The 25,148-nt window shown below is 42.4% G+C and overlaps 1 protein-coding gene, 1 long non-coding RNA gene and 1 pseudogene across 7 annotated transcripts; 2 read left to right on the top strand and 1 right to left on the bottom strand.

The window, feature by feature from the left end:
• Window positions 1-3,685: 3,685 nt before the first annotated feature.
• On the bottom strand, window positions 3,686-8,951 carry LOC9271761 (uncharacterized). Its single transcript, XR_010741627.1, has 8 exons — window positions 8,641-8,951; window positions 6,960-7,663; window positions 6,036-6,379; window positions 5,811-5,902; window positions 5,664-5,713; window positions 5,516-5,577; window positions 4,299-4,646; window positions 3,686-4,042 (listed from the first exon to the last, which is right to left on the bottom strand). It is a non-coding gene; the product is annotated as an uncharacterized lncRNA (long non-coding RNA).
• Window positions 8,952-10,051: 1,100 nt separating this feature from the next.
• Window positions 10,052-10,459, top strand: LOC136356520 (uncharacterized; annotated as a pseudogene).
• Window positions 10,460-13,473: 3,014 nt separating this feature from the next.
• LOC4337672 (E3 SUMO-protein ligase SIZ1-like) lies at window positions 13,474-25,068 on the top strand. 6 transcript variants are annotated; one of them, NR_185128.1, is made up of 17 exons: window positions 13,474-13,761; window positions 14,480-14,560; window positions 14,802-14,844; window positions 15,048-15,126; window positions 15,232-15,394; window positions 15,509-15,636; window positions 16,078-16,146; window positions 16,740-16,827; window positions 17,460-17,535; window positions 17,711-17,784; window positions 19,577-19,684; window positions 20,725-20,886; window positions 21,121-21,225; window positions 21,389-21,469; window positions 21,545-22,745; window positions 23,596-23,948; window positions 24,722-25,008. NR_185128.1 is itself a non-coding variant. In NM_001420071.1 (16 exons), the coding sequence occupies exons 1-16, from the start codon at window positions 13,735-13,737 to the stop codon at window positions 23,739-23,741; spliced, it is 2,631 nt and encodes an 876-aa protein (NP_001407000.1). In that variant the 5' UTR covers window positions 13,474-13,734; the 3' UTR covers window positions 23,742-23,955. The 6 variants fall into 6 exon arrangements, 2 of the variants coding, with proteins under 2 accessions (NP_001407000.1, NP_001407001.1); XR_010741203.1 differs by having other exon boundaries at window positions 13,515-13,761; window positions 21,545-22,764; window positions 24,722-25,068; XR_010741204.1 differs by having other exon boundaries at window positions 13,515-13,761; window positions 15,235-15,394; window positions 21,545-22,764; window positions 24,722-25,068.
• The last annotated feature ends 80 nt before the right edge of the window (window positions 25,069-25,148 follow it).

Here is a 25,148-nt window from a genome sequence, read left to right on the forward strand (position 1 = left end):
TGTATTAATTTTCCAAGAGAAAGTATATGGGTGTGGGGCTAGCAAAATGGCAAGCTTCAGGTAAATAGTGTATACAACTATCAACCTTTACCAAGTAAGTACAATATTGCAATGATTCATTCATAATAAAGAATAAAAAATATGCAAGCATGCATGCTGCTGATGTTCTAAATGATGAAGGAAAGTGCATCTGAACTTTATATTAGAACAATAACAGAAGGGAATCGTAACAGAAGCACATGGAAATCATACATCATCTTGTTTTGCAAATTGAACACAACCTATATCTTTAATCAACGCACAGTTTAGATGTGAGCTTGCTGCAGCCTGCACAGGGTTGCTCAATCAAGTTTGTACTGTAGAAGGGATCTTCATTGGTTCTATCGTATAAGACACAATGAATGGAGCTTTAAAGGTGCTTGCAACTTAACCAGCTGAAAGATTTAGGTGTATAACTGACACTGCTTTGTTTCATAAAACAAAGAACATGGTAAAAGCTTTTGATATTCTAAGGTGGACACATTTACAATTTATTGTTAACAAACACAGAAGGAGACGTGCATGTTAAGAACAGAGGAAAAAAAACAAAATCCCCTCTACAGGACAGAACAAAACAGAGGGGGAAAAAGATGCTAGCAAACCTGTAAATCTGCCAAAAGCATGTCCAATTTATTCCGAAAAATGCAAATCACACAAAAAAAATCCCCATCTACCAGCCACAAATCCGAGCTCAGTGACAAGACAAAAAAAAAAAAATCCAGCCATCGTTTCCACCGATGGCTAGTTCGGTGGTTACGATTTAGTCTAATCTCAAATCACACAAAGCAGATATACTTCAAAAAAACAGATCAGACCTAGAAAATTTCAAATAGTGTGTAGCTTTACCTATAAATAAACAGATCAGAGCACTACTCACCTGGAACTTAACAAAATAAAAAATCAACAGCTAGGCAATCTCATCGGCATGACATAGAATTCAATAGATCAGGGGACTAATCAAAACAAGGGCAGGACGGAGGTGCTCCGCGTGTTTAGGTTCCATGACATAGAAATCAACAGATCAGGGGACTAAACCAAGACCTATACCGATTCCAAAATCTAAAACAGTTAAACAAACATCAGATCCGAACATTAAGAGCTACCTGAAGCATCAAAACCTAGCTGGAATAAGATTGAAAAAAAAAATCAACTAATGATGCAAACGAATAGGAGACAAGGAGAGAGAAATCAGCAGAAAACTCTCCGGCGAGCTAAATCACCATGGCGACCTACTTCTCTCGCGCGCGCATCGGCAAGCCCTCTCTTTCGCACACGCCGGCAAGCCAGCTCTCTCTCTCTCTCCGGAGAAAACAATGAAGAGAAAAGAAAAAAAAGAGTGAAAGAAAGAGAGCGAGAAGAGAGCTGAGAACAAAATGGCTACGGACAGAAAAGCGCGGAGCCCGAAATTTGACAGGGATAACCCACATTTGACTACAGGCGCGGTCTGATTACACATGACGCAGTTGCATCCCTACCCCCGCATGCGCACCAATCTTAGCGCAAATCCTACGGTCAGAAAAACGACAAATATTAGGGAAAGAAATTTGATGACAAATATCTAGCAAAATTGTTAAAAAAATCGTTTATGTTGTAGTAGTGTACCATTGTAACGCATTTGACGCACGAGAGTTTTTTTTGTTTCTATAATATGTAAAAGATAAAGATTAAGAGTTGAAACGGCCACTTCATTTTGTTTCGATTCTACCACCGTCTAACTAAACCAACCAATTTTTGGCCAAATTAAAATATATACTCCCTACATGTTAAAAATAATTGTTGTTTTGAACAAGCACCCGATCTAAAAAAACAAACAACTTTCATCACTGTTTCATTTCTAGTACAATATATAGAGAATTATCAACAAATATATTGTTTGTTTTATTTTATTTGGTACTTTATTCATACCATTACAACTTCACGGTTTTTAAATATACCATTATTATTTATATATTTGGAGTCATATCATTACAATCTTATATGAATTGGAGATATGCCACTACGTACCTCTTTAATGGATCTTCTGAATTCTTTGGATAAAACTAACATTATCTTATTCCTCCATCCCCTCCTCTCTATTCATCCTCACTTCACCCGGGCCGGCCCATATCCAACGGGCTTGACCAACTACTGCCAGGACCTGCTGCCTGAGCGTCTCTCGCCGCTAGAGCTTCGCCGTCCACTGTCCGTCGCCGCGCCCCGCGCCCAGCGCCCAGCTCCGCTGTCAGTGGCACGACCACCCCGTCGCCATGGGCCATGGCTAGACTTGCTGCTTTGAGGAGGATTCGTGTGGGGAGAAGATTTTTTTTTTTGCCAGGTCGGCCGAAACATTCGGTCGACCAATTTCATTTAAGATTGGGGGGAAAGTTTGTTACATAAACTAGCTTACAATGACAGCAGGCTATGAAGACGGGCAGGAGGCTAGGCCTCTAACCCAGTAAGCAAAGGAAAAGAGGAAAACGCCCTAAGACACATCGATTGCAGGTTGGCGGTGCTGTTACAATCTTTGAAAACTGCTGCTGTCTTCCAAACCATAATTTCTTCCTTAATATCTTCTACAAGCTGATCAGGGGAACGCATCTTCTGGTCAAAGATCCGCGCATTGTGTTCTTTCCAAATCAGCCAACAGGTTAACATAAAAACCGAATCGAAGATCTTCCTGTAGCCCGTCCGAAAACATCGCCTTGCCTCAATCTACCAGTCTGTAATGTTGCAGTCGATCTGTCCAGGAAGCGGGAAATCTATATTGATCCAAGCACGCATCAATCGCCATACCCTGTTGGTGAAATTGCAGGAAACAAATAGATGATGGCAATCCTCATGCTCACGCCCGAAGAGATGACAGCAGTCCTCGTTCGGCCATCCCCTCTTTGCAAGGTTGTCAGCCGTCACCGTCAGACATCTTCCCTTAGCAACCAGCCATAGGAAGGCCGAGTTTAGTTCCAAACTTTTTCTTCAAACTTCCAACTTTTCCATCACATCAAAACTTTCCTACACACACAAACTTCTAACTTTTCCATCACATTGTTCCAATTTCAACTAAACTTCCAATTTTAGCGTGAACTAAACACACCCGAAGAAACAAATTCTTGATGGTGCGCCAGCTTGCCAAATGAGCTCTCCACAGGGACAGGATTCTCTTGCCATGAAAAAGAGGTCATAAGCTGAGGAGACAGAGAAGTTGCCGTCAGAAGAAGCCTTCCATCTGATCGTGTCAGGTTCCTGGCTGAGGTTGAACAACTGCAGTTCATCCCAGAGTTGAAAAAACTGCACCATGGCGACATTTGGAAGAGATCCCCGCAGGTCTCTCACCCACCTATGATTACTCAGTGCTTGAGCGACAGTTAGTTTTGATCTGGGGGAGAAGAACCGGGGAGAGGATGAAGATAGGGGCATTTTGATCCAAAACATTTAGAAAATACATTGAAGAGATAAATAGTGGCAAATATCAAAATACGGTGAAATTTCCATGGCATAGTTCTAAATACGTAAATAGTAATGGTATATTTCAAAACTGTGAAAATTGTAATGGCATGGATCCGATTATTCATATGGGGATCATGTTTATTCATTTTAGAAGTTATTCATAATCAAAAGTTTTTAGTTTTTGGTGAGAGATATTGCCCACACTATGCATTAAATTAAGTGATTATGGTGCTAAACTGCTAGTCGCGCCTTAATAATCCTTAATCACAAAATTACAACAGGATAATGTTTTCATCCGATGGGGCTACAGGTAGTCAAGCGTGCCAAAAGAAAAGGTCGAACGTGACAGTGAGCTTGTTATATGTGCCAGACATAAATACTAAGCAGCCGGCCTGTTCAGGAGAGCACCGTGAAACATGTCACAGCACAACACAATCATGGCTACGATGCTTAGTACATGGCACAACAAAAGTCATAGCCCCAACCACTGAACTGGCAGCATCCTTGAATAAAAGATTCACCAATTAACTATAAACTTGAGGCTGCCGGGGATAATTATATATGAAATTTTCCCAAGCACCTGCACACACAAGATCAGATGGAATCATTTTAGTCTAGGAGAACAATTAAGGATTTACATATGTATTGGCTGAGAACAAAAACTCTTAGCTCGACATGCTATCCCTAATTATTTGAAATGCAAGTTTCTACCGAGGTAGCATCTATATTTGTTTACTAATTAGAAGCGGCATAACAGAATTAGTTTTCTCTTCTATATATGCTGATTGTGTTTGGCATTTTCTGGAACTTTAAGAAAATCAAAACAGACGGCATACCTTTTCTACTCATGCATTCCTTAACACCTTGATAAGCGTCAATGCAGCACTAGCGAATAATCTTCTTGGTTGATAAATACTCAAGTGTGGAATCCTTCCAAACAAACCAAGATTATGGTTTGGAGTTGCAGAAGATGCTTCCTCTCTTAACTTACGCCGTTCCTCTCTTAACTTACGCCGATGATTGTTGATCTGGCAGAGATGCTTGTCCTGATCCTCTAATCTATGGCTTGGTAAATTCTTCGCAGGACACCATGGGACCGACAGTACTGTTCTCCAAAATGGAAGATAACTTAGGAGTTTGCATCTGTCCTCCCATCCATGGGGTGGTTTCTTCTTTCTCATAGCCTGTCTCATAAGGCAATAAGGATTTAATTACTTCAAACTTGAAAAATAGATTAATATGATTTTTAAAGCAACTTTCTAAGATTTTTTCTTTTTGAAAACAAAACACACCGCTTAGCAGTTTGGGAAGCCGCACGTGAAAAATGAGGATGTTTTGATATCTTTCTCTTGCTGCGGAAAGCAGCATTAGGCATCAGGAGGACTATAGAACCTCCCCAACCTTTTCGCTTCATCGAAGGAATCTATAAGCCAGCAGCATGAACTTGAGATGGTAGTACGATACATTATGTTTTGCATCAGTGATGGATAATTAATGTGATACTACTTAAGGTACTTGTGTTATTGTTTATGTTGGATCAAAAGTTGCTAAATTGTAGTAGTTGAGTAGCATACTTCAGCAACATGTTAGGCTGCTGAAAAAGTAAACGGCATGGCAGAAACATAGCAACTGGAACTGTGAAACATGCTTTTACATTCTTTTTCTTAGAAGTTTATCTTAAAGCATTTAGTAGTGAATTTCAAAATTGTGAAAATTACTATCATAATATCATAAACTTATTACATTTTATAACCTTATTCTAATACGAAATTGATGGTTGGAATTTCAAATGTTTAAATCTTGTCCTGAGCTTCAATTATTTATGACCGGAGGGAGTACATTCTATGGTGATATCATAATGCCTTATAAAATTTCAGATGCCTGCATCTAATATAAAGAATTAAATGTATCAAACAGGGATGTGCATAGAAAAATTAAGGCTGCTGTCGCAGTGCCCTTGCAAAAATTCAAGACGAAACAAGAGGAATGTAAAATTAAAACTCTACATGAAACAAGAACCAACAGAGGTCGGAATGTAAGAATTATGCCTCACCTTTTTCTTTACAGCAAGCAGATAAGGCACATCTGTAGTTGCCTTGCTTGCAACCGAGCTCCCTGTTTTCCATGATAAATTAAATAGGTTCATTTTCTGAGTTTATGAAAGAATGAATTGGGACATCACAGAAAAGACCCACACCCACCAGATTTGTCAGGTACCTCCTTGTTGGGCATCGGTAATGTGTAAGGGCAGCTTGAACAAAAAAAATTAAATGAATCCCAAATCAAAAATGCATCTGCATACAAAGATATAATCATTGAAGAAAGTCAAAGGGAATGTAAAAGAATACATGTTTCCAACGTCAATGCCTTCTCCAGTGGGACAGAAATCAAAACCCTTTAGGATCAATGAAACATGTTCAAGGACCTCTGTATGTGGCACCTGCATGGCATTTTCCAACTTTTACATAAAAACAAAAGGGAGAAGAGAGGTTCAAAGAAAGAAAAGCAATATATAAACAGCAAATAACATGAACAAATTAGTTGAAACTGCAGATGCCCCAAGAGAGGATAACATAGAGTGCTCTCGAATGTATGCATCAAGTGCTTCACCGGCTCGGAAGATTATATTAACAAGCAACGATGAAGACAACAAAAGTTTAAGCTTAGCTTGTCCATTCTGATGCATCTGCCATTCTAAGGCCATAGAGTGATGGATACGAGCAAAGATAGTAGCAAAACCATCTAGCTTATTACCACCAACTTTTCTGCAGGATGATCCAGAGCGGATATGATCTTGAGCTGCCAGGAGCAGAACTGCAGAATGGATAAGTTTTCCATCTTTCATGTAATTCCAGACCTCATCGACTAGATTGTTTGTGTGTTTTGCAAGTTCTCTAGTAGTATCCAAGAAGATCTTCTGCAAAAACCACCAATGAAATACAAAATACAGGTGCAGGTTAGCATTCAGCTTTATCACCACATTTACCTAAAATATCATACTTTGAGAATTAAGATTTACTGAGAGCAACTTGAAAGTGTTTTCTTCTTTTCTATTAAATAAACTCAACCTAAAAATGGTCCAGACACAAATGCTCACTACAATACTAACGAATTGCTCACTATTATGTAGAAATATAAGATAATACCAGATATTAAGTACTATCAGTTTTTTTTACATATTGATCGCAACAACTTCTTACTTACTTATGCTTCAAAAGATACTTCCCTCCGAACAAGGCATATTTTGTTTTGTTAGAACAAGGGTTTAACCAACAATTACTTCATTAGAATATATTTTTTGCAACACAAAGTTGATGTTATTAGACTCATATTCAAAAGTACTTTCTTATGATTATGCTTTTGTGTGACATAAATGATATATTAGTAATAAAGCAATAGTTGGTCAAAGCTTTGTTCTAACAAGAAAAAAAATATGCCTTATATTTTTATATGGAGGGAGTAGTAGTTAGTAATTAAGGGAGAGATGCTAGGCAAACCATCTCAGGTAGGCACATAAGATGGATAGCTTTGTAGATATCTTCCTGGCTGTAATCTGGATGCTCCTGATTAGGAAACAGATTTTCCTCCAAATACTTATGCAAGCAAGTGTTTTCAACTGCAACATGTAGTGGGAGTAGGCCCTCTTTGACATTCTTGCCAGACGTGCGTAGATTAGCCAATGCACCATGGCATATGAGCAACTTGATCATGTCAACAGAGAAACTTTCAGCAGCTTCATGAAGGGGAAAATAACCATATTGGTTCATGCAGTTAGGATTAGCTCGGAACCCTCCGAACTCAGGAGCCTGGCCCTCCAAGATAACTTTGGCACATCGCATGGCATTTTTTATGATGACGCAGTTCAAGGTTTCAGGAGTGATGATAAAGCCAGAAATCAGCCTATGCATGCGCTTGACGAATAAGCGGAGGAAACAGCAGCGGCTATCCTTTTCCAAGATGGGCTCCAGGAGACGATAAGTCATGCCATAGAACTCAATATTTTTTGCCTGGATCAATTGCCAATTGAAAAGGGAGGTGAAAGACAATCAATTGTCCCATCAATAAAGCAAAAGAAAGCATAAAATCCTGCTACAATGCATCTTAATGTTAGTAAATATTGCAGGACCTTAGGGGTGTAGTCGGCGTTGATTACACATGTTGATCGATAGGAAGCAAGATACGCCATCCTTTTCATCTTCCACTGATATTATGGAGATAATTTGTCAAAATCCACTATCAAGGTAAGAAAGGAGTGAAGGAATTAATATAGCATAGAGATAGTTACTGTACATCCTCGATGAAACAGATAGCTCCATTAAGACCAAGATTTGGTGGAATTTCTGGTGGCCATAAAGGAAAATAAGGATTCCATGGATCCAGCACGGTCTTTGTTGTTACATCTACAGCTTGGCCATTATCTTCATGTAAATCAGTTTTCATTCCACCATTTTTCTTTGTCTTCTTTGGTTTTGAGTTGGCCGGGAGGTCCAGCCTCATATTTGCTTAGTCTTTATTATCCCGTGTCAAATTTGACACCGTTGACTTTTTAGTACGTGTTTGACCATTCGTCTTATTCAAAAAATTTAAGTAATCATTTATTCTTTTCATATAATTTGATTCATTGTTAAATATACTTTCATGTACACATATAGTTTTACATATTTCACAAAATTTTTTAATAAGACGAACGGTCAAACATGTGCTAAAAAATCAACGGTGTCAAACATTTTGAAACAGAGGGAGTAATTTGTAAACTGTAAATAATAAGACGGTGGTACTACAAGGTGCAGCAAATTAAAATAGTATTTGCGCCAAGGAACGACAGAATATACGATAATTGCGAGCTGATTACTAGAACAATTCAGGGTCTCATCAACAAGCTAAGGAAAGGAAAAGTAACAGATGAAAATCGAAATACAACCTGAGTTTTTAGGGCCCTGTGAAACTAAATTTAGGGCCCTTAACATACTGCTGTATAATACTAATAATCAATAAGCAGATATTATATATATACATGAGTTATTGCTATAAAATTTAAATTGCATTAAAAAATAATTTATGCTACATATGCATTCGACGACGGAGAGATGAGGACGATTCGATCTATCAAACATAATTACATAAACAATCAAAAGAAGTTAACAAGCTAGGTCTAGAAAAACTTGAGTCTCGGTCTACCTGACGGGCTGTCACTGGGGCTGGGTCGATCAGGCAGGAGGCAGCGATGGCGTCAGGCAAGAGGCAGGAGGGCAGAGGCCGGCCGATGGGCGATGGCGTCGTGGCGACGGGCGCTGGCTGCGCAGCCACGCAGCAGCCGGGCAACAAGGCTGCGCACCCGCGCGGCAGGACAGCGTGTCGGCGACGGGCGCAGGGGCAGGGCAACGGCGATGGCGAGTCGCGATGGCTGGGGTTGAGGGTGCGACGAGACGAAGCGCGGTTGGCGGCGGCAATCACGCGTGCTTTTCTTTTTCTGTTTCCACGCATCTCGCGACGCCGCCTTCTGCATCCGCTCGGGCCTTGTTCGGAAGATTAGCGCAGGGCTAACTTTAAGAGCTAATATTTAGTCTTGAATTGGTATGCTAAACATTAGCCTAAGGTGATATATTTGTATCCATATCCTGCGTTAATTTTCTGCACGCACAAGACAGCCACAGCACTCTCGCATCGCCCTCCCCTGGGGCGGCACGGGACGGCGGCAAGGCGGAGGGGGAGGAGAGGGGCGGCCACAAGGACGGCGGCGGCGGGGCCTCTTGTCGACCTCTCTTCGGGCGGGCAGGGGAGCACCCACGACGGGGCGGCGGTGGCCGCTAGATCCAGGCCGCTCTAGCCAGATCTGGCAGGGTGGCGGCTGGCGGCGGGGAGGGTGGCAGCAATGGCAACGGGGAGGGTGACGGCGAAGGCAGGGGTGCACGGCGCCGGGCGGTGGTGGTTGCAGGCGGCGGGGATAGCGATGGCGGCATGGATGGCGTCAGCAGAGGGCGCGAAGGCGGCGGCGGTGGTCCCTGCGCGGCAAGCCAGCAACGGCGCGGTGCTTGGTGGCGACGGCGGTGGTCTCCCCCAGATCCGCGCCTCTTGGCCGGATCTAGAGGGTGGCCGGCGATGGTGGTCAGCGACGGCGGCTGACTTGCGACGGCTGGCGACGGCAGTTGGTGACGGCGGCGATGGTGGTGGTCACGGCAGTTGACGGCGACGGGGTCGGCTGCCGACGCTGACGGAGGACTTGGCGGCGACGCGGAGGCGGACGGCGACAGTGAAGCGGCCGCTGGCAGTGGCGGCGGTTCGTGGAGGCGGTGGCTAGCGTCGGTGGCAGCGGTGACAGCGGTCGACTTGTGGCGGCCGTGTCTGGGGAGGCGCTGGTGACGTCGGCGGATGCGGATCGCTCGCGGCAGCAAGTGGAGGTGCGAGGTGAGGATGGCAACAACGAGGTGGTTGGGCGTTCAACAACAGCGGCTATGGTGGTGGCGGCCGTGACTGCGGTCATCGGAGGCATGACGGCCTCGGACGGCCAGCCGAGGGCATGGGAGATGGCTACATTTGGCCGGTGCTTCATCGTTTGGTGGAGGGGTCGAAGACCGGCTTGGCGCAGACGATGGCAGTGGAGGCCGGCTCGGCACGAGAGGCGCAGGCGGCAGAGATGGAGGCCGGCTTGGCGCGAGAGGCGCGGCCGATGGAGGGAGGTCGGATTGGCGCGAGAGGCGCGATCGATGGAGGGAGGTCAGATTGGCGCGAGAGGCGCGGCCGATGGAGGGAGGTCGGATTGGCGCGAGAGGCGCGTCTGGTGGAGGAGGCCGGCTTTGGCGTGAGAGGCGCGGCCGGCGGTGGAGGAGGCGACCTAGGTGTGAGGAGGAGCTGCCGGTGGGTGTGGCGCGATCTTTGGCGCTCGAAGGCTGGCCGGCGGGAGATGCCGGTGCAGGGGTCCTACAGGTTGGCAGAGCTTGTGTGGTGGTGGGGCATCGGTGCGTCAGCCGTGGATTTGCAGGTGGTGAGCGGCGGATGAAAACTCAATCCGGCCATGGCCGGACCGACAATGATAGTTCATTCCCCCTCTTGAGGGCGTTGTCGTGCTGTCTCACCCCTCAAGGGTGATTGCCGGGCGAAAGCCCAGTCTTGGCTTCTTCGAGTCCCGATGGATGGCGGTAGCGGCTTTTCCGTCGCTTCTGTTCTTGTAGACGTCGTTTTGGCATCCCCTAGGGGGCGATCTTGTCTGTGTCCCTTTGTTGGTCTAGTGGCGGTCGGCCACGCTTAGCGGCGCCCGGTCCGATGCTAGCCTTCTCCTGGGCTTGTGTGTTGGCGATGCCGGTGTGTGGGTGGTGGTATATTTTTCCTGGTTACGACCCTCTAGGGTTGTAATCTTGTAATTTTTTCCTGTTCTATCATTAGAACTTCGCACCGTCTCGTGCGAGTCGTTCAAAAAAAAGATATGTTTGGATCCATGGGCTAATTTAGGGCTAAAAGGTAAAGAGAGAGTACAAAGAAGGGAGAGAAAGAGGGGGAGATAAGGCTGTTTTTTATGGTCTCCACAGAAAATTAGCCCCATTAGCACCCTTTGGAGGGGCTAATGTTTTGAGGAGGCTAATTCATTTTAGCCCCAAATTAGTCCACTTGTTTGGATCGTTGTGGGCTAATTCAGGACTAAAAGGTGGGGGCTAATAATTAGCCCATGGAACCAAATAGGCCCTGGTCTCTTGACCGCGCGTCGTGCGTGACGCTTTGCCTCTTTCGCCTTGGGGGGAGGGGAGGGGACCCTGCGATTTTGGGGGCTCAGAGCGGCCACACCGCTTGTCCCCCCCTCCAGGGCCGGCGCTGGATTTGTGGAAATGAGCAGCCATATTCATGTGAGTTTTTTTTTGTTTTCCAAAATTTATCTTTGCCTGACGGTTGTCTTAACCGGCCACCTGTAAAAATCGTATTTTCGCAGATGGCTGTCTTAACCTAACCGCTGGCATAAACGATTTTCGCTGGCGCATCCGCCAGTGAAAATTATGTATCACTAGCGGTTGATGGCCGCTAGTGAAGATGGTGTATTTTCACTTGCCATTGGTCACTGGCGGTAGCGTTAATAGCCAGAGAAAACTGAAAGTGGCCACTAGGAAAAATTCATTTTGTAGTAGTGGCGGCGGTGGCCCCAGCCCGACGGCAAGTAGTGGCCTCGGCGAATAGCGACCTCAGCCCTGTCTAGCAGCGGGAGAGGCGACAACCTCAGCACTGATTGCGAACAACTGCCCGACGAGCATCGACCTCGGCATCGTCGAGCAACGGCCTCGATGTAAGCGGCGGTGACCCCGGTGAGCAGAGGCCTCAGCCTCAGGTAGCAGGAGTAGCGGTGTCCTCGTCCTCGGCCTCGAGCAAACAATGGCGCATGGTGGCGTCGATGACCTCAGCATGTTGTCGGTTTGAGAAGCTAGTTTCTTTGGTTGGGACTAGGACATTAATGATTCACATCTTTTTTGTTTTATTCAGTTCTTAGATAGGATGATTTTGTTGATTTAGGCATCCTTCTGGGCATGCTGTGGGCATTGATTTGGTTTGATTCAGTTCATATATAGGATGATTTTGTTGATTTAGGCATCCATTTGGGCATGTTGTGGGCATCAATATGTGATGCTGACAGAGCTGGCTCGGATTGAGCTTCTTCTTGTTTTGTGATACAGATTGAGGCTTATGAGACATTGGCGATGTGATACTTCAAGGTTGGCTGGGCTTTTTTCTTTCTTCCCTTTCCCCATTTTCCTTGGGTTCTCTAAAGTAGTAATTACCTGGTTGGATTTTGTATCAGTTTCTGATTTCCGATTATGTTCTTTGTGCATTGTACGCGACATGAAAGATGGAGGGCGTCACTCAGCAAGGGCAGGAAGGCGCCCTGCCTACGGACGAAAACGTATTATGTGACGATTGAAAAATTAAAAAAAAAAGTAGGTATAGATATAGATATATATGTATAGGATAAGTAGAAATAAACTTATCGTTTTAGGACGGGAAGATAAGCAAAATAAAAGGTTGACAAACTGACAAAAGTACAATACAATCGAACATCACCCCTCTATAAACTGGACAACTTGGTCCATTAGCTAGTTGGGCTACACTGAACGTATAATAATTAAGGCCCAGTTTAGTCTACACTAAATAAGGTCCGTTAGCTAGTTGGGCTAAATCTGTGCCCAACAAAGCCCATATACGGCCCATGTTTACCTCCATGTTGCAAGCCGGCTAAATCTGGCCTAACTATCAGGAACCAACAGGTTAGAATAGGTTCACTTTGATCCCTTAATTTGACCCTGAGTTTGAAATTCGTCGAACTGAAATACCAGTATAACCCATCCCCCACTCCCAATACCGTATCAACTTTGATCTCAAGGCAATACGAGTCCTGGGTTTTGTTCGACGTGGCACATTGACTCTAGTCAGATGTGCTAACTCGGACATACCGCTGGGAGATGGTAAATGGGCATCATTCTGACGAAACGACCCCAGACAGCCGGGCTTGGTAGTAGGGGAGGTAACGATGGCGAGGGGATTTCTTCGCCAGGAGCTCAAGTGGCCTCACGATGAGCGGAATCTCATGGTGACCGTGTCGCACAAGTGGACTCAATGCGCCACGTCGGATGAAATTGGGAGTTATACTGCCTTAGGACCAAAGTTGCTACGGTACCAAGAGTTGGGGATGGGTTATACCTGATATTTTTTTTCAGGGATGAATTTTAGACTCAGCGCCAAATTGACGGACCTAAAGTGAATTTAGCCCATATACAGCACATCAGGTTTATCTCCACGTGGCAAGTGGCAACACGGCCCATCCACTGTACGATATGACGTGGCGGGTCAATCTCACTCCCAAGGTCCCACTCGAGATAGCTGCGACGGTGGTGTGCGCGTAGCAATTAAAGTGGGAGAGGCGACCTGACCAACCCACCACCCCCCTCGTTCCGGTCGCGGACTCGTACGTACGGCCCCAAAACCAGATTTGATAGCAGCCGATACGTCCGCCGCGGCGGCTGAATAGGAGAGAGAAGAGAAAAAAAAAACAAACCACAACGAACTACCCCCTCCTCGTCGAGCCGACGCGAGAGAGGAAAGTGGGTTGCGGCTTGCTGCGCGTGTGGAGTCGCCATTCCCCAATTCGCTGCGCCGCCCGCCGGATCTCGTCTTGCCCCCTGCGGCGGCGGTTTGGGCCCCCCCTTCCGATCGGTTTCCCCCCCGCACATGGTCGTGGCGGCGGCGGAGGTGGTGGTGGTGCGGGAGTAGGGAGGCGGGCGAACCGAGGCGGCGGCGCCGATGGCGGACCTGGTTTCCAGCTGCAAGGTAGACTCGCGTTCCCCCGCCCGCCGGTAAATTCGACCCCGATCTCCGCCGATTCCGCGGCGTAATTCGGCGCCGGGGGGGGGGAGGGGATTCGTTGCGTCGCGCGCGTCTGTTTTGGGGCGGGGAAGGTTGCGGCGTGCCTGGCCCCGCCCTTGCTCGCCGTGTTTGCCTGTAGATGATGAGATGATTAGTTAGTTTTGTCGATAGTTTTAGTTTTTTTTTTCCAGTGGTTGCTGTGGAGTTTATTAGTGCCTAGCTCTCTGGCGTTTAGGGTTGCGGATTAATCGGTGATTTCAGTATAGCACCTGGCGAGGGGCTTCACTGGGCAGTTCAATTGCTTAGGCTGGCGCTTTCGCTTGTTGGCAAATCCCCCACATTTGCTTGATCCGTAGTTTGTCCCATGCTGTATGGTTTTGTATCATACGGGAAGCATCCAGATGTTTCATGTCATACTAATCACTAAATAAGTTGCTCAGAAAATTGCTAATTTTCACTTTCTTCAGTTTGGTAGTTTGGGTCCTTGTGTTCCATGACAGTTAATTTAGCATGGTTAGTTGCGTCATGCTTAATTCCAGGCAAGAGTATCTCTGCTTTGATTTGGAATTGATCCCAGTATTTAGTCCATGGATCAAACGCCAGTTGTACCTTATGTATGTGTCATGCCAAATGAATTGCTTTGGTAACTTTAGCATTGACCCCTTTGCCTTTTTCATTGCAGGATAAACTGGCATACTTTAGAATAAAGGAACTCAAAGATATATTAAATCAGCTCGGCTTACCAAAGCAAGGAAAGAAGCAGGTCAGCAAATTTTGTTCCTGTTAATCTTTTTTACATCACCATCTATCAGACGGCAGTTTCAACTAAATGAGAATATGAGATGTAAGCTTTTGAGGTGAACCGGTAGTATAGACTCTCATAATACAGCATTGGTGGGATCTTTGGTGGTAATGGTGGTCTGATATGAAGAGCTCATTTCAATGAGCTATTTCTTAGCTCGTTGTCTTTTGTTTTCTGATATACTTCTCTTATATTCTCACAGGATCTTATTGATAGGGTGTTGGCACTCTTAACAGATGAGCAAGGTATGCATTTGTCTGTTGTTTCTGCTTCCCTGGTCTATGTTAGTACCTTACATATCAAGTCATGTACTGACATGCTAAAATTTGCACTGTTTCATTCCCTGTATTTGTTTCAGTGGTGTCTAATCCATCAGCATGAACGGATGATGCCTTTTCTATTTTCTAGTCTTAAAAACCTAAATTTGTGTGTTCTTTTCTTGTTGCAGGTCAAAGGCATCATGGATGGGGAAGGAAAAATTCTCTCACCAAGGAGGCAGTGGCAAAAATTGTTGATGATACATACAGGTTAAATTTCATTGTTTCATAAAATTGACCATGTGGCATAATAGTGTGGATATTTGAGATGAAATCAGTGGTGCTTCTCTTTTGAGATCTTTATGCCTTCATTAGCAGGAAAATGCAAATCCAATGTGCTCCTGATCTAGCCACCAGGAGCCACAGCGGATCAGATTTCAGTTTCAGGCCTATAGAGGAAGCCTATGACTCTTTCCAGCCAGAGGCCAAAGTTCGCTGCATTTGCAGTAGCACAATGGTTAATGACAGCATGATCCAGGTATTATAACATTTTTTATTTCTTACATTCCTTTCTTTTTGAAAGATCGTTACGGCATGTGCCATCCCTCTTTTTATTATTATTATTTAAATCATGTATCATGTCTTTCTGCAGTGTGAAGATCAGCGATGCCAAGTGTGGCAACATTTGAATTGTGTACTCATTCCAGATAAGCCTGGGGAGAGCGCTGAAGTTCCACCCGTTTTCTACTGTGAATTATGCCGACTGAGTCGGGCAGACCCGTATGTCTTTCTACTATTTGATTTTTCTTTGGGTGGGGTTAAGCAGGTAAATCTGTGGTGGAAACCACTGCATTTTTTAAAGAAAAATCAAAACAAAAACATATTTAGGGAAGGTGATAGTACATGCTCTTGTAATTCCATGTGCAAACTTGATTTTGCTTGTGAGATATGAAAATGGAAAACAGTGAACGAAAAGACAAACATCAAGAATTCAAGATGTGTGGCTTTTACCTTGTTGTTTCTCAATTTCATATCTCATTAATGAAATTAGTTTTGATCTTCTGATTTCACACAGTTTAATAATGTATCACCTCCTCTGTGCATGAGATTACTTGGGGATTTTTTGAAACTTGTACAAAATGGTTTCCAGTTTATCACCATATATTCTACAAAATGGGATTAAGTTTTGATTTGCTGCAGCTACATGCTTTGAATTTGCAGATTTTGGGTCACTGCTGGAAATCCATTACTCCCAGTGAAATTCGTGTCATCTGGTGTTACAAATGATGGGTGGGTATAAATGGATTCTTCTTACTGGCAACATTTTAACTGATAATAATCCGTGGCTGACTATTTATTTATTATTGATGCTCTTCTTTCTCTATTTCGTCTTTGCAAAAATGGCAGTTTTTCCAACACCTTTATTTACATTCACTGGTAGCTCGCTAGGCTCTCCCTTTCAGTCACTCCTTCAAATAGAAAAACAGTTCATGACACTTTTTTCATCATGCCTCTTAAATTTTTTTCATTGTTGCACAATCATAGAATGTTTACAGTTACACTACGGCTCATAATTACATACGTAGGTAAAATCCATTGTTGATACTTGATAGTCATGAGTTTACTTTGTCACATGCCTCTCCATATATTGTACAAGGCTCTTCTTAGTAGTTACTTGTCACATTATAATAATCCTTGTAACATATGGTAAATTCTCCAGTTAACGTTATCTGTGACTATACAACATTTTGTCTAGCACATTTATGGACAACAGTATGCTTAGAAGGTTCAATTGCTATTCTATTTACTCTAAATTGTCTCGTTTAATGATCATGTGTTACTTGTGATGTATGACATCCTTATTAATCCTCTCATATCTTTAGAACAAGTGTACCTCAAAGTGTGGAGAAAAGCTTCCAGCTTTCTCGATCAGATAGAGAAACTGTCCAGAGACAAGAATATGACCTCCAGGTTTGTTCTATTCTACAAAGCTAAGTTAAATATGCTTGAGTTTTGGAGTCCTCAGTTCAACTTAATATTGCGTCAATATTGTAATATCATAATGCTCTTGAGTACCAAGTAAGAAACCATATGGGTTTATGCCACTCAGTTGTTTAGGACGTTCATAAGTTTTTTTGTTGATTTTAGGCTTATATGAATAGCTCTTATCAATGGTGAAGGCAAACCTTTGACCAATTCATTTTCCTTTTGTAACATGGAATTCACACAATATGAGTAATGCGTCTATTGTGCAATTGTTTTCATTGGTTGTATTGTGAAGACAAAGCACTGTGGATAAGTTATGTTCTCTATGTAACATGAAATATTCTTAATTTGTTCTGTTACAAGCCAACTGTATTTACTTTGTGTTGTTGCAAATTTTCATCTGTACCATGTGGATGCTACTTGCTAGCATTGTACAAAGAAATTTTCTTTGTGCAAAAGTTTGAATTTATGTGGACCAGGCTGATTTCGAATTCATTTTGTCCAATGATGAAACATGGTTTAATTCATTTCGTATTGTTTTTTTCCTTGCATAAATCTAAGATATGCATGCATATATTGTTTGTTTATACTATCTGAAGCAGTGAATGTGTTGACAGGTTTGGTGCATGCTTTTGAATGACAAAGTTCAGTTCAGGATGCAGTGGCCCCAATATGCAGAATTGCATGTTAATGGTATTGTTGATGATTTTGTAGCACAATTTGATTCACTTTCATATTTGAATTGCATCCCAGCTTAAATATTGTCTTATATGTTGTGCAGTTATGCTGTTGTTGGTTAATACTTCACGTTGGTCTTTCTTTAAAATAAGTTACTATCTGTGTAACATTAGTTTCATTTTATGTTCAGGTATTTCTGTACGAGTAGTGACTAGACCTGGTTCTCAATTACTAGGGATAAATGGACGGGATGATGGTCCACTGGTAAGTTCAATTTCCTTCTGTCACATTGGTAAGATCTAGATACTAATTGGCAGAGATTTGGCTATCCTATTTGATATTCCTGTATGTTATTCTATTTTAAGTTGTGCCATTTTTGTTGTTCTCCGGTTGACAGAACCTAACGTTATTGAGTGGAGTTACAACCTTAAAATGGAACCATGTTATGTTACAAAACCTTTGGGCTTGTTTTCATTGATCTGTAGTTAAAATTTGCTTTATCTTCTAGTGGCGGCCTGTAAAAATTTGCTTCTGTATTTTTAATGCTCCTATGAAATCTCCTAAAATCATATTCGCAGTAACTCTTAGGTGGAAAGTCTCATTGAGAATCTTAGCTGGATGTGTTTAGTATGAGAAAAATTTACTGCCCAGTTTGAAACAGATTATTGACTAGATTATTGTCATGGATTATTTACATGATCATAGATATAGATTAAATATTTGATAAATAAACTTAACGAATACAGCATAGAACAAGGGATCTAAATAATGCAGTAGAAGAAAGGTTTTTTTTTTTTTTGAGAAAAACGTAGTTTTAGAGGCATGGAGCAAATAATCTGTGACAGTAATCCAGTTAAGTAGCTGAAAAGAACAGGGCCTGGTTGAAGATCCAGTTAAGCTTGCAGAGTCTTGCAGCTAGGGGTGATACAGTTGAAAACCAGCATTAAGGTTTGGAAGAATAGTGCATTCTCTTAGTTTAGGAAGTACTGTGAGAACAACCATCGGTTGACAGTAGTTGTTGTCTTATCTAGTCACTAGGAATCATGGCCATGAGTCTGAATCATCAGTCGCCACAACAGTATCACCTATCTTACCCAGTGGGCACCAGCCACCATGTGAATCTTGCATATGGAGAGCTGGAGACTTGGCTTATTGCTTATTCTGGTTTCTAATGATTGTAAGGCTTTCTATTCTTATTACGCATATCCTGTCTACGAAAAAGGACAATATGCCACTCCATTCGTTGGGTTTAGACGAAATGCCACCCACTAGAATGCAAAGGATAAAATGCCACTCAATAGGTTACCTTCAGGATATTTTGCCACTTTGGGGGGATTTTAAGACCAAAATACCCTTGGCTGTGGAGAGAGAGAGGAAGAAAGGGAAATGGCTCTGCTCGCCGGTGGCAGCGGTGAGCGTGCGGGGGTGAGCTGCGATGGGGGAGGACAGCGGCGACGATGGGGGGAGGAGGACGGCAGCGCTGACGGGACGGCCTCACGCGCTCGCAGCTTGCCACCTCCGGCGCCTCCCCCCCCCCTCCCCCCCCCCCCCCCCGCGCGTTTGCCACTCACCGCTCGCTGCTCACGGCACCGCCGTCCTCCTCCCCCATCGTCGTCCGCCCCTGCACACTCACCACCCCCCGTCGGCAAGCACGGACACTGCCCAGCTTGACCTTCTCCGGCGCTCCCCTTTCCCCTCTTTCTTCCTCTCTCCACAGCCAAGGGTATATTGGTCTTAAAATCCCTCAAAGTGGCAAAATATCCTGAAGGTAACCTATTGAGTGGCATTTTATCCTTTGCATTCTAGTGGGTGGCATTTTGTCTGAACCCAACGAATGGAGTGGCATATTGTCCTCCTTCTCCTACTTGGCGTTATGCTTCCATTTTAAATATTCCCAGGCATAGGGCATTATTTTTACATGAAGCAAGCTTTCACATGCATTCTTTATATAGTAACGCTTGTTGCCACATTGCTTTACTTTTAATTATATTTCCAAAGTTTTGGTTCTGCATAGCTTGTACTATCATTCTCATGGTTGTTTTCCCTTTATTTGCAGATAACCACATGCAGTAGAGAGGGAATTAATAAAATTTGCTTATCAAGGGTCGATGCTCGGACATTTTGCTTTGGTGTTCGAATTGCTAAACGGAGGACTGTTGCTCAGGTATTTCCATTTGACCTTTTGATTTATGAAATGATAATTTTCAGATTCACTTCTCCCAGATGTGTTTGTTGATTTGATTGAAATATAATCTCCTTTTGAAATGTGTACAAGCAAAACTGAGGTTTCTACATGAGTTTATTGTATTCTTGAACCATATTCCTCTGTATACATCATTGCACTTTTAATTATTTCACAAGAACGACATTTATGAGCCACAAGATCAAATTAGGAATTTATACTGTCGAGATCTTTCCAAACGGTTCTCAAATTTCACTCTTCTCTAAGGGTGCTGTCAACACTCATCTGACCAGGAAAGAAATCCAGTTAGCCGCTTGGTCCATCAACCTTCATTGACATTATGGTCAAGCTCTGAGTACTGATAGGGAAAACTGCAAATTACACCACAAAAAAAATCATATAGTTTGCAAAGATTAACATTAGCTTTATCTGTTGGTTGGTGGCAATGACTAATAGGGATATTTTTGCAAGTTATGACTTCAATGATCTGAGCATTATACGCGTGTTTCTTTTTGAACTGTTGTTTCTTGTACACCAAACTGCTTTTAGTTTAGAACTGTTGAATGGCTTTCCAGTTCAATCCATTTTGATGGTGATGTTCTTAATAGAAATTCGTTCCACAAATTCGCTATTGAAGCATATAAATACATATCTTGCCTAATTGTTGCTGTGAAGTGCTTACTCCTCTGTTTTCAAAAGAAACAATTTTGCTCTACTTTTAAGCAGTATGTACATTATGGTCGTATTATGTTACATGTTCCTATTGAAGTAGTCATGCATGGTTTAGTTTAACATTTTCTGATGAATTACAAAATTTAATAAAGTTATTACCTGGAAATGTCTGAAATTTTATTACCCTCCTCTTTGCTTAAAGGAAGAAACGTATATTTTAAGCATAATAATGAAAGGGGGAATGCTAAGCGCTGTCTTTATTTCCTTGAGATGTTTCATTCCTCTAGAAAGGCCAACAACTCTCTTAGCTAACACCTTTTCTGATTCTAATTGAGCTATTGTTTAACCAGGTTTTGAACTTAGTTCCAAAGGAAGCTGAAGGAGAGTCTTTTGAGCATGCTCTTGCTCGTGTTCGGCGCTGTCTCGGAGGTGGAGACACTGCAGAGAATGCTGATAGTGACAGTGATTTGGAAGTGGTTGCGGAGTCTGTTACAGTCAACCTTCGTTGCCCTGTGAGTTTTTGTTACGTATAACTGTTTAGTTAGCTTAACATATGTTTGTTAAGTGTACACTACAGTATGCAGATATAGTCATTCTATCAGGTTATTGATGTCCATTGTTCATTGATCTGGAGTAGTTTTAGCACATATAGGTTCTAATGTCATGTCAAGATGTGTGTAAGGCTAAGCCTTTCTTGTGATGCAAAATTGGAGACTAATCTAATTTGTTTTCTAACATGTCTTCAGAATAGTGGATCCAGAATGAGGATTGCTGGGAGATTCAAGCCTTGCATTCACATGGGTTGTTTTGATCTTGAAACTTTCGTGGAATTGAATCAACGGTCCCGCAAGGTTAGATCTTGTGTTCCCTGATGCTCATCCTTCAGATACATGTGTGTTCATCCAGGAAAGAGTTACTTTTTTCTGGAGCTCACAACCCACCTTTTGACATGTTGATGCTTTCATATTTTCCTTTTATATCCTCTGATTGCTCTTTTCTCTTGTTTCTATACAGTGGCAATGTCCAATATGTTTAAAGAATTACTCTCTTGAGAGCTTGATGATTGATCCTTACTTCAATAGGATTACTTCTCTGGTAAGTTTTCATTGTACCTCTAAATCTTTTTGTCAGATCCACAGCATTTTGTGATTATTTTTCTTTTGGATGCAGTTGCGCAATTGCAATGAGGATGTCAATGAGGTTGATGTTAAGCCTGACGGATCTTGGCGTGTGAAGGGTGATGCTGCAAGTAGAGAATTATCTCAGTGGCATATGCCTGATGGTACCCTTTGTAATCCTAAGGAAGATGTCAAACCTGCCATGCAAAATGGAAATGAACAAATGATGGAAGGTACTTCTGATGGACAGAAATCTTTGAAAATTGGAATAAAGAGAAATCCAAATGGAATCTGGGAAGTTAGTAGCAAAGCAGATGACAAGAAGCCTTCTGTGGTTGGAAATCGCATGCAAAACAATAGTGGGTTCCGAGCTCTAAACAACATTATGCATATGAGCAATAGCCCAACTAGTAGTTATAGAGACGGGGAAGACCCAAGTGTGAACCAAGAGAGCAATAGGCATGTTGACTTATCATTGAACAATGGTAATAATGAGTTTGACAGTTTCTCTCTCAATTTTGGCCAAGCATGCAATACAGATGATAGACCACAGCAACAACATAATGCCACAGACGTCATTGTTCTTAGTGATTCTGATGAAGAGAATGATGCTATGGTTTGTCCACCAGCTGTCTATGACAATACTACCACTGCAAATGGTAGTGGTTTTCCTTTCACCACTAATGGTATTGGATATACTGAAAGGTACCAGGAAGATGCCGGCGTTGGTACAAGTGGCCTTGGTTTATTGAGTAACAATGTTGATGATTTTGAGATGAATAACTGGCAAATGCATTCTTCTTATCAACAACCTGAACAAGGCTTCCAGTTTTTTGGGAATGATACTGATGTCCATAATACTTTTGTTGGTTCACACAATTCCTTTGGCTTAGCACCAAATGACTATTCTCTTGATTGTAATGTTGGCGTAGAGGAGGCTTCGGTAACTCCTGCTCTTTCAGTCTGCCGGAATAGTAATGAAATGCATGGAAGTTTGGTTGATAACCCACTGGCTTTGGTTGGCGATGATCCATCCTTGCAAATTTTTCTTCCAAGTCAACCTTCCTCTGTTCCTCTTCAGGAAGAACTTAGCGAGCGTGCTAATGCACCAAATGGGGTTCAGTCTGATGATTGGATATCCCTTACACTCGCAGCGGGTGGAGGTGGTAACGAAGAGCCTGCACCTGCTGATGTCAATTCACAGCCACAAATTCCATCAACAGAGACAGGGATCGAACCATTGACCGATGCTGGTTTGTCTCCCTTTTCCGAGTTTAGTTCTTTATTCATGTGACAGTTATATTCTAAGGCAATGGTTTACTCTTGAAATATTTTTACCAACAACTTAAAATTTCTATCCATTTGCTTAGTCATATTTTTTTTCAGTTGAATTATTTCCTTGTATGATATTATATCCGTGCGTGATACTTTGCTTTTCCATGTTTTCATAACTAGTTAAATTGGCTAACAATTATCTTAACATAATTTTGTTGTGAACTGATTACTGACTGGAAAGAAAACAGTGATGAATTAGCACAATGTGGATAAGACTACTGGAAACATAGTTGCTGCTAACCTTTGGTGATCCTTGAGTATCTCTTCAACTAAGTTACCAAGCATGATTATTCCACCTTTTTGTTTCATGAGTAAAGAGTTCATTAGTTTTTGCTCTTAATGCATTTTTTAGGGGCTGCAGAGACCCACATCACCAATTGTATTGCTAAGCTTATACTTGTAGCAAATGTCGATTCACACCGGGCCTGCTTTCTCTTTTCTTTAGTAACACTACCAATTTTGAAGGAATTTGCGTAGTATCAAGATATTTATTATACCAAATGCTTCTAAGCCTGTCTTCTATTATCAGCCCATCTCTAGGGTGGTTTGGTAGTTACAATTTCTATGGATTTTGCTGTCTGTTATGGTCGCCTGTATAACAGGGGTTATGCTTGGTTGGAACATATGCAGGAACATCCAGGTCTTTTGTCTGCTAGTGGTTATTGTTGGGTGTTCCCACCACTATCATCATGTATTATCAGCAATTATTGTTGTGATTGCTCAGTTGGTCCAAAATATTGGCATAATTCCTTTACTCGTTTTTTGCAGCTTCTGCATTTCTGAGCACAAACATTGAAAGACGTAGCGGAGCTGATTTAAATCCAAGAAGGATAGAAAATATATTTTCTCATCCTCGCCAGCCTCGGTCTGTTAGGCCTCGACTCTGTTTATCAATAGATACTGATTCTGAGTAGTTTGGACATCATAACGGGGTAACTGAGTTTGCATTAGTTTGGCAAAGCTGCCATCCAGAAATCATGATTTATACTGAGGTGGGGTTATCGGTCGTCTGGTTGATGTAAAGAAAAACACCAGCATTGATGCTTTGTTGCCTCAATGGTTTACAAGCTTTCAAGTGTTCTATTTGATCCAGGAGGGATCTGCATAGAGGACATCTGATGGTGAGCATAACTGATTAGTCCTTTTCCCCTGTGTTACTGTTCCAGTTTCCTTGTAGTTTGTTGTTTGCATGTGATTAAAGTTGTTAATTTGCAAGTGGGCATGTCTTTTACCAAATGAAAAGGGAAAGAATGACATAGAAGATCCCTTCCCATTCATTAATGACACCATCTGGAGTTCGATCACAATAGGATAAAAATGTTGCAGATTATAACAGGATAAATAAGAGCAAATTAATATGCTGTTAGTTTCTAAGCACATCATGAAGTTGAATATTCATTCTTATAAAGCTTGTTTGTGCTTCGATTGGCTTTAGAGCTTACACATCATGTTAGGTTCTCTTATTTGCATTTCCCAAAATTTAGTTGTTGTCTGACATATATTCATATGTAACACAAAACATCTACAGTAGTCGAGATTTTCAGATAAGATGGGAGTCGCAGTGAGTAAGCATAGCTGTGTAGGCTTCTTGTTAGAAGCTTGTCTAAAGTAGTTCTTTGCCAGCAGTCAATGAATAAAATTTGCAATATATATGTCTGCTTCTCTGGGTAGTAGAATTATTCGCTGAAGTAGTCCAAATAAGAAGTAAAAGATTTGAACCTCGTATAACAAGAATGTTCCCAGTTTCTTGTGCAGTTGTTAACAGATGATGCTATAAGGTTTTTACTTTAATATCACAGAAATTGTTGAGGCTTGTCAACAAAAAAAGGCATGATACTGTAGTTACATTCCTTCTCATTGGAGGTCGCTAATGTTTTTTTTTTTTTTCTGTTAGGTTGGTATAGAAAATTTTCTAACTGGGTATCGAGGCTTAATGTGGCGACTGGAGCAGTTTGTACATTTTTTTTGTTTTGACTTTTACTGGATATAAGGAATAGAGGTGGGGTCATCCCTGGACCCTGGATGCAAGACAAATACATGTGAATGTTTTGGGTGTACCATCATTGTATTTAGGGTTTGGGGGTACTAATTTAGTTGTTTATTAACCTGGTATTTGATGGAGAATAAATTATTCCTGGAAGTGGCGGCCAATAAACAGAGTCGTTGGGGTTTTACTTGGGTAATTGTTGATTAATCTCAGCTTTGCTATGCAATGCACGAGAATGTTGGGTTTTGTGTTAACTGCGCCTTCCATGCTGGCACATCCTACTGTTCGGTGAGTCATGAGGTTAATCATCCCGCTTCCCGGCACGTACCAAGTT

This window comes from Oryza sativa, chromosome 5 (assembly GCF_034140825.1).
Source record: "Oryza sativa Japonica Group chromosome 5, ASM3414082v1".
NCBI lineage: Eukaryota > Viridiplantae > Streptophyta > Magnoliopsida > Poales > Poaceae > Oryza > Oryza sativa.